Raw genomic sequence first — 9,159 nt, 5'->3', positions numbered from 1 at the left:
GTGGCTCAGTGGTAGAGCCCCTGCCTAGAATCCCCCAGTGAGGGGCTGGGGGCGTGGCTCAGTGGTAGAGCTCCTGCCTAGAATCCCCCAGTGAGCGGCTGGGGGCGTGGCTCAGTGGTAGAGCCCCTGCCTAGAATCCCCCAGTGAGCGGCTGGGGGCGTGGCTCAGCGGTAGAGCCCCTGCCTAGGATCCTCCAGGGAGGGGCTGGGGGCGGGGCTCAGTGGTAGAGCACTTACTTAGCAGTTATAAAGTTCTACAATCTATCTGCAGCACCACTAATAATAATTATTATATATTATATAATAATATTAGTATAAAATTATTAGTATAATATAATTATATATTATATAGTAATATTATATAGTAATATTAGTATAATATAATTTTTATTATTATTTCAAAATATGAGGCAGAGTTAGGAAGATGACTCATTAGATAAAGTGTTTCACAAACATAAGGACCCAAGTTCAAATCCCCAGCACCAGTAAAATCGTATGTGGTGGAAGACATTTGTAACCCCATCCTAGGGATGGATCCTGGGGACTCACTGCACAGCCTGAAACTGGGAGATGCAGGTTCAGCAGAGAGCTGATCTCACAAAGCAGAGTGGAGGTATACGGAGGACGGGTCTCCTGCCTCCACCTCTTCAGCATCAGGTTACTTCACTACCACAGCGGGCTTAGGACTTTAGCTCAAGGCTGTACAGCCTTTAGGAGGCGGAGCCCGGCTGGCAGTCGGTCCTACTGATCCTCCCAGCCCCCATGTTCTTGCAGTAGTACCTCTTAGGATTGGTTGATCACCATGGCAACAGGCTCTGCCACTCCTCCAAGCTGCTATGCCTTTCCCACCATTGACGAACTGAGATTTCTCTGAACCTATAAGTCAATATAAAGCGTTTCTCCCATAAACTGTTTCTAATATTTTTGTCACAGCAATACAGAATAAACTAATAGTGAGATATGTTCAATATTATGTCATCTAAGGAGGCGCGGGTGGTTCCTGCAGGCTGGGTCCCAAACCGCGACTGACTGGTACCTCTGCACTTTTAGTTCTGAAGGAAACAGGAGTCCAAGGAGAAAACCTCAGAAGTCAGACTCCACTTCAGCCTCTATCTGTACCAACCCTGTTGCCTCTTGCTGTCACCAAAGATAAAAATTACATAGAACACACAAAGAGAGAGCTGTCGCCACAAAACTGCAGAGATTTCCGGCATTCCCCAGTCCCTTCTCTTTGCTTTGGGAGGAGCTACCTCATACAAAGCACATACTCCTTTCCTGAACAAGGAGTGGGCAGGGCAGAGCCATCCGCCCACAGGAAGATTCTTTAGCGCCCAATACAGCCCAGTATTTGTATAGTTCCTAGAGAACATGAGGACTCCGAGATAGACGCAGAGGGAATCTCTTTGAGTTTGAGGCCAGATTGAGCTACACAGCCAGAGCTACATAAAGAGCCTGTCTCAGAAACAATAAATCTTAAAACGAAAAGGCTCTGTGGGTAGTTCTTTTGTGTAGCCCGGAGCCAAGCAACGCATCCTAAGGTATGGAGAGACTTGGACCCCAGAGTAGCTGTTCTTAGGCTGGCCATTCCTTAGTCACTGGAAAGCTTTTGGCAACAGATTTAGGAAGCCCATCCCCGAAGTGGCTCGATAGATGCAGAGTGGGCCCAAGAATGTGCATTTCTCACAAACTCCAGAAGCCAGTGAAGCAGCTAGGCATAGGCCCTTATTCTGGGCTTCGATGCGAATTGCAGGAGAATCTATGGTGAGCGTGTGGTTGAGTCTGCGATCTCTGTGCACCCTCTCGTGGTCCTAAAGGGCCTCTGCAACTCTTGTGAGTTGGCGCCTCAGCCTGTGGAAGAGGAGGAGCCTGCACTAAGAATCCGGGTCCTCTCTGGGCGCCAGACCTTGGTTACCGGAAAAGGTGACGTCATAGGTCCCTGAAACCCTTACTCTCCCTTTACTTCATCTACCCACTACCCCAGGAATCTAGAGCGCCTCTGTCCTTGTCTGAGGCGGCCGAAAGACAGGAAATGAGGATCCAGGCAAGAACATACATCCAGAAAATCTGCACGGACCACCCGATGCCCAGCATTAGAATTCTAATTATCCAGCAGCCCTGCTAGAGCCAGGTGGCCTTTTGTTTTGATTCTTTTGGTTTGAGGTTTTTGTTTGCTTGCTTGCCTCTGTGTTCTGTTTATGCACACGCGCGCACACACACACACACACATACACACACAGCAGCAGCAGCAGCAGCAGCTCTTGCGAGTTGACACCTCTGCATACCTGAATGCTAGAAGTACCTTGTGGAAGGGAGGAGCCTGCACTAAGGATCTGAATCCTGTGTGTGTGTGTGTGTGTGTGTGTGTGTGTACACATGCTCTTGCCATGTTTCACACGTGTAGATCAGAGGTCAGCTGTGGAAGTCAGGTCCCTTTTTCCACCACATGAGCTGGAATAGAACTCAGGACATCATACTTGTCCCAAGCTCCTCCACACCCTAGACCCATCGAGAGCTGGGTCTTGCTTGGTTTTGATGCAGGGTCTCATGTAGTGTAGCCCGGGCTGAGCTGGAATTACCTATGTAGACGAGGTTGGCCTCTAACTGATCCTCCGGCCTTCACTCCCTAAGTGAAGACGTGCTCTACCAAATACATGATGCCAAATGGTCTCTCAGTGACACTGTTTCCCCCATGTCCAGCTCTGATCCTTGCACAGAGGGACCGGCAATTCCATGCTAATGGTCTCTGATCACTCTCTTGCCTTGCCTTGTAACTTCCCTTGGGCGTGTGCCTGCCTCAGGCCTCTGTTACCTCAGCCGTCCTCAGGCTTCTACCTTGGGAGCCTTTTCCAGCCAGAAGTCCTGGATATCTAACACATAGATCTTATCTAGAGAATTCGTCACCTGCGGCCTCTTCCAGGAACGCTCCTGCTCTAGGTCCTGAAGGAATCCGCATTGCGCAGCCTGTGCTGTGGTTGCCTTTTCCGCCGCCAGAGGGCAGCCGTGTCCCACCTTCCTCCGCCATTTAGGGCTCTACGCAGGTAGACCTCCAGCAAGGGCTGCGGGTCTGAAACCTTCCTCCTTGCCTCCCCCCGCCCCACACCCGGACCTTAGGGCCTCCACTCCACGGCTCCTCTCCTCTGCTCTTCTTTTTTCGATCCTCAACTCCCTCCGTCCAGAGACCATATGGTTCTGGAATGTTCCTCGTCAATGCATCTGGGATCTGGTTTATGCAACTCAAAAGAGTTATCCGTTGCGACCATTTAACAAACGTCAGCCAACCGGTACAACGCTGCTTGCTTGACGCACGCACTGGATATACCCCACTCCCACTGCTTGGATCTGTGAGAGGCTCTCCTTTCCCCCACCCCATTCATCCCACTTTCTGGGACCAGGTATGACCTCACAAGCCATAGCTCCAGAGTTCTTTGCCAAGGCTGTTGAGCTTGAATGAGGCACTGGGGTTGAAGAAGGCCGCTCAATCCCGAAGGCTGCAGCAGAAAACAGCCACATCGACGAACCTCTGGGTGGTCTTCAGTAAAATTACCTCTGAGTTTGGGGTCTCCAGACTCCAGTGACCTGGGATCTCGGTTATATGCTTTTCAGAGGAGTGGCATCCCCCAACCCAGGAAAGTGCCCTTATTTCATCTTTGAGCAATGTACCTATCCTCTTGCGGCATCGCTAAAGAGCCCATTGTGTGGTTGACACAAATGTCACAAGGGGCAGTCAGGGCTTCTGACTATGGGAAGGAAGCGTCATCAGAGGACCCTTCCTTGGGAATGTGACATCTGAAGAGTCCTGAGGGAGGGCATCCCAGGCAGCAGGAGCAGCCTGTGCAAAGGCCCTGGGGTAGGAACATGCAGTATTTCCCAGGACCTGGAAAATTGAAGACACAGAGGGGTTTATGGGAAATGAGGCAGAGATTGGAAGGGACTTCATGTGTGGACCTCGGTGACAGAGAAAACGTTCAGTGGCCACAGAGATGTCCTGTACCTACAATGAGCAATGTGGTCACCACTGGCCATGTGAAGCACCTGAGCACGTGCAGATGGGACCTCAAAATCAATAGCAACGTGTTGTGTTGCTTTACTTCGTTTGCATTCTATGTAAATTGAATTGCCTCTAGGAGGCCAGTGGTGACACTGTTGGACCAAGAGGCTCCAGATCACTGTAAGATGTTTGGCTTGGAGTTGTGTTGACATAGCAAGCTCTTCCAGGGTATGGAGAGAGAGGTGACACTACCAGGTGTCAGATGTGGCTGCTAAGATAACCCCCCTGGACTGTCATGCTGGCATTCATGACAGTGACACACAGACCAGGTTAAAAGCCCAGGCTGGGGTGAGGCTTGGGGAAAGGGACTGTGAGGTTAACTAGGGACTATAACAGGGTCTGGGGGAGGGGGGCTGTAGGTCACAGTACAAGTGACAATGCCCAGGACTGAATCGGAGTGTGGAAGGGCAATAGGGTCCCGGGAGCAGGAGCCAGGGATGTGTGTCAGCCACGACAGCAAGCCACGCCCCTCAACCTGGTACACACTCACACCATTGTCACACCACAGAGAAAAACCAACAACTAGGATGCTTCATTGCTTCATTTGAGGACCCCGGGTCACACAGCACACAGGAACAGGTACCTATAACTATGCAAGTGGAAGTGACATGGGGCCCCCCCCAGCCACCAGACCCCAAGTCCATCAGCCCACATGAAGGGGTTTCCTCTCCAGCCCACAGGCCCCTCTGGTCTGCCTCTCTATCTGTCCTCATCATCATCACTGGTCCTGGGAAGGAAGGAGAGGGGCTGCTCTGATGACAAAGAGGTACCCATGGCCTTTGTTGCCTCCTATTACAAAAAGGTACCCACGGCTTTTGCAGTTTCTGTATGTCCCCACCAAGGAGTCTGGGTATGAGGCTGGTCAGAACTTCTGTTACATCCTAGAGGGTCCAGGTACCACGAACTGGTCACTTCCTGGGGATAGAAAGTTGAACACACACACACGCACACACACACGGGAACAAGAGGGTGCAAAGTGCTGTGCAGGGCAAAGCATGATTTACACGTCGAAACACAGAACTGGGCAGCCAGGGCTTCTGGCACGGAGCACTACCGGAAAACACACAGCTGAAGCGGCTGTTCTCAGGGACAGCTGAGGGCTGGAGAGTGGCCAGCATCAGCCAGGCTTACTAGGGGACCAATGATGCCAGGGTGGGGCACAGCAACTGTTTCCTACGATAGGGACACTTGACCCTTTAAGGGGATCTGGGGTATTTACTGCACACAGGGGTGTGTGGGGGGGTGAACAAGGGACTCCATTGTTATATTAAGTCAAGAGTTACAAGGGCAAACAGCTGAGGAGTGGCCAGTGACAGCTGGGGAGCCTCAGTAGGAGGGGCAGGGCTTGGCCAGAAAGCCAGAAATCTGGATGTCATGTAAGTTTTCCAAATCAGAACATATTGACAGGGTATTACCAGTTACCTGTGAACAACGGCTGGTGGGGGAGGCTTGGCTTCCCCTCTTTCCCACTTGCAGAGCCTCAGGAGGGTGGACTGATGCAAATGCCTTCCCAGCCTTCCATCCCTCCTCCTCCTCTTCTTCCTTCTTCTCCTCCTCCTCCTCCCCTTCCCCTCTTCTCCCTCCTCCCTCAGCCCCGCCTCCCTCTCCTCCCATTTTTTTATTCCTCCTCCTCCTCCAGCTCCCAGCCCCCGCAGACTTTCATTTATGGAATACCTTTCCTTCAAAACACACACGCGCGCGCGCGCGCACACACACACACACACACACACACACACACACGGTCCTTAACCCTTCCAAGCTTCCCTAATGCCCATAGTGTCCAACACTCTTGCTTCTCCCTAAGGCCCAGTCAGGGCCAAAGGTGGCTCACAGTAGATTCTAGCTGCTCGGCCAGAAACAGGTGACTGGAAGGATGGACAGGCAGGAGTGCCAGGCACCCACACGCACTCACGCGGGGGGCGGGGGGCGGCTCCAGAGGTAGAGCAGAGCCCCTCGGTGTCTTCAGGCCCATCTCTCCTCCGCACCCACCGGCCACTGCATCCGAGTGTCTTGTCTCTTTTTCCTTGTCGTATCTAGGCTGCAGCCATAATGATCGCTCACGCCATCTGTTCATGGAACTGAGAGGGAAAGCTGGGCACCGACCATAGCCAGCCAGGGACGCGGCAGAGCACAAAGCGAATGCACACGGTTAAGCGAGAGGGGGGCTGCAGGGAGGAGAGAGAATAGGAGGGAAGAAGGGGGAGGGAAGTCCACACACAAGAGACAGAGCTCGTAGTGACATCTGCGGCACTAACGGCATTTGGGCGCCCGCCTTGGGCCCCTGCGTGCTTTCTTTCCGCGGGTAGACTTGGGAACAGCAGCTGGCTGTCCCTTGGCCTCGCCAGCCCTGGCACGGGCCCCGGCGCCTGCGGATCCCTTCTTCTTCTTGTTGTTGTTCCCCGCATGGTCCTCGGTTGAAGCCCCGCTCCCCGCTTTCTTCTCTGGGGTGACAGCTCGGCCACGACCGCGGCCACCCCTGCGGGTTTTGCGTGCCCGGGACGCGGTGGAGACCGCGGTGGCGCCGGCCGGTGGAAGGCTTTTGGAGCCGGTGCGCGCTCTCTTGGCGCGCGGCTTCTTGGACACGCTGTCACCAGGCTCTGACTCTTCGCTGTCAGTGTCCTCGGAATCTCCTTCTGACTCTGTGTCTGAATCCTCGTCCGATTCCTCGTTAGATTCGAGATTCTCCTGGGAGGCCAGGAAAGCCAGGACCTCGGACAAACCACCTTGGCTGTGATCACACTTCCGGCCACTTCCACCACTGCCCCACCTGCTGGCTTCTTCCTCTCTCACGGATTCCACCATATCTTGCGCAGCCAGGAGTGCCACCAGCTCCAAGAGGCCACCCTGGTGGCCCTCAGCGGTCCAGCCTCTGAGGAGACCCAGCCCAGACTTCTTTCCCTTGGGGCAGTTCTCTGCTTCTGCCAATGTAGAAATACATTCCAGAAGATTCCCATCTTCCTCTGCCTTCCTCAGGACCATGGCGTCCACCTGGCGGCCTGCTTCCTCTACCTTCACCCTGGGCCCAGCGGTGTCCTTGGCCATGACGGACAGGACTTGAGGAAGGACGTCTTTTTTGTCTTTTTTATCGCCCCAGCCAAGGGTCTCAATCACAGAAGCGATTTTCAGCATTTCCTCTCTGGCAGAGGGGTCAGCGGGGTCTGTATAAGCAACGATAGCCACAAACTCGGGGCTGTCCATCACTTCCTTTCCTTGCTCTCCATTTTCCAGAGACTCGCTGTCGGAATCATCATCGTCGTCGTCATCTTCGTCGTCATCATCTTCTTCTTCATCGTCATCTTCATCATCATCTTCGTCATCATCATCCTCCACCTCCGTATCTACCTCCACTGCGGGGGTATCTCTCACAGCCAGTAGCGCAACTAAATCAGGGACCCCGCTCTTTTCGTCTTTGATGTTTAAGCAGATAGACTCTGTCCCAGGAAGATCTTTCTCTATCTCTTCCTTCTTAGCTTTGTCGGTGACAGTGACAAGTGCCAAAAACTCTCGGGGGCCATCACCTTCGTCCTGGTCACCCCGAAAGGCCCACTTCTTGGTGAGCTCTTTGGCAGCTGCTTGGAGCGTGGCATACAGGGCCCTCTGGTCCTCATCTACACTCAGGTCCTCTGCGTAGATCTCTTCTATGACGATACCCAGGCTGTCATCAGAAGAGTCTTCCGACTCACTCCTGGCTCGGCGCCCTCCCCGGCTCCTCTTCTGGCCCTTCTGCGCTGTCAACTTGTGGCTTCTGGATCGGCGCTTCCCTCCCCGACGGCCCCGACGGCCGCTCCTAGCTGCCCCTTCAGAGGAGCCAGCCTTCTTGGCCTCCTTCCCTAATCCCTTGGCCTGGGCCTGGGCCTCCAATACCAGAGGGATGGCTATTTCTCTGAAGTCATCCATTGGCCTTTCATCCAGCAACAGGCGCCTCATCTGCCTAAGGACCCGCGCATCTTGCCCGCGGTCCTTACTCAGGATTTTCCAGATCCCATTCTCTCCCCTAATGTGGATAGGAATGGCAGAGTGATCGAAGTCTGCCCCAAATTCTACAAGGGCAGCCTGAGCCTTCTCCTTGGTCACAGATCTCACAGTACGAAGCCTGTAGTTGCCCAGGGGCTGCAAGTTCGGCCTCAGGGTAGCTTCGATGTCCGCCTGCTGCAGGCGCTCAGGGATGCCCGTGATCAGGAGGGCCCTGTGCACCTCCACTTCCAGCTCCTTACACCAATCTTGCAGAAGGTTCATAGTCATGGCGCTGCCCGGCGGAGGCTAATCTTAGGTGGGAGGGAGCCGGAGAAAGGGGTGGGCTAGGTCAATCCCAGTCTCAAAGGCCACCCGCAGGGTCAGAGTCCAGACTCCCGGTTTGGGGCTCTGGGCTATAGCTACCTGCTAGCTAGCCGGATGCAACGGTCTTCCCCCGGGGCAATCCGAGGGTCCGCAGGGGGCTTACGTGTACGTTCTTCGGGCTGGCTCGGGTTGTCTTCCCTTCTCTTTGTCCCTGACAACCTAGGTGACTGGACACGGCTGCTGGGGTACAGGAGGGCGACGATCAACGCACCTGGTGGGCGTGGGGGTGGGGGGGGGAGCAGCGGCTCGCCTATGCTCCAGCGGAGTCTGGAGTGAAGCGAGTACCTTGGTCTAGACGCTCCGCGGGGCCGCTGCGGAACGGCAGCCTCAGTCTGCGCCTGCGCGGACCCAGTCACCTCCCCGCCCCCTCCTGCTAGTCCCCGTCTCCATAGCAACACTGCAGGCAGCAGCTGGGGTCTGTCCGGGTACCGTCGCAGCAGCTGCTCTTAAAGGGCCAGGTGGGAAGGAGGGCTTGGGGACTAGTGAGCCAAGAAGAAGGACAAAGTCACTGTGGAAACCTCTGAAGGAGATCTGTCTCGCTTCAAGGGATAGAGACCGCCTTTGAAAGAATAGAGACTCCCGCCAGGGTCATTTATTTTGGTTTTGTTTTTTGAGGCAAGGTGGTCTGTAGAACAGGCTAACCTTGAACTTGCCATGTAGCCAAGGATGAGCTTGAACTTCTGATTCTCCTGCTTCCGCCCTCCTCACAAGTACTGCGATCACAGGCCTGAGTGATGTCTAGCCTGCGTTGTTTTATGAATACGTTTCTGGGGC

General features: G+C 54.1%; 1 protein-coding gene across 2 annotated transcripts; it reads right to left on the bottom strand.

The window, feature by feature from the left end:
- Positions 1-6,082: 6,082 nt before the first annotated feature.
- Positions 6,083-8,643, bottom strand: Pnma8b (PNMA family member 8B). 2 transcript variants are annotated; one of them, XM_028779560.1, is made up of 2 exons: positions 7,400-8,622; positions 6,151-7,318 (listed from the first exon to the last, which is right to left on the bottom strand). In XM_028779560.1, the coding sequence occupies exons 1-2, from the start codon at positions 8,287-8,289 to the stop codon at positions 6,298-6,300; spliced, it is 1,911 nt and encodes a 636-aa protein (XP_028635393.1). In that variant the 5' UTR covers positions 8,290-8,622; the 3' UTR covers positions 6,151-6,297. The 2 variants fall into 2 exon arrangements, with proteins under 2 accessions (XP_028635392.1, XP_028635393.1); XM_028779559.1 differs by having other exon boundaries at positions 6,083-8,643.
- Between the last annotated feature and the right edge of the window lie 516 nt (positions 8,644-9,159).

The sequence above is a fragment of the Grammomys surdaster genome, unplaced genomic scaffold (genome assembly GCF_004785775.1).
Source record: "Grammomys surdaster isolate TR1022 unplaced genomic scaffold, NIH_TR_1.0 354, whole genome shotgun sequence".
Lineage (NCBI taxonomy): Eukaryota > Metazoa > Chordata > Mammalia > Rodentia > Muridae > Grammomys > Grammomys surdaster.
This window is presented reverse-complemented; position numbering and strand designations above follow the sequence as displayed.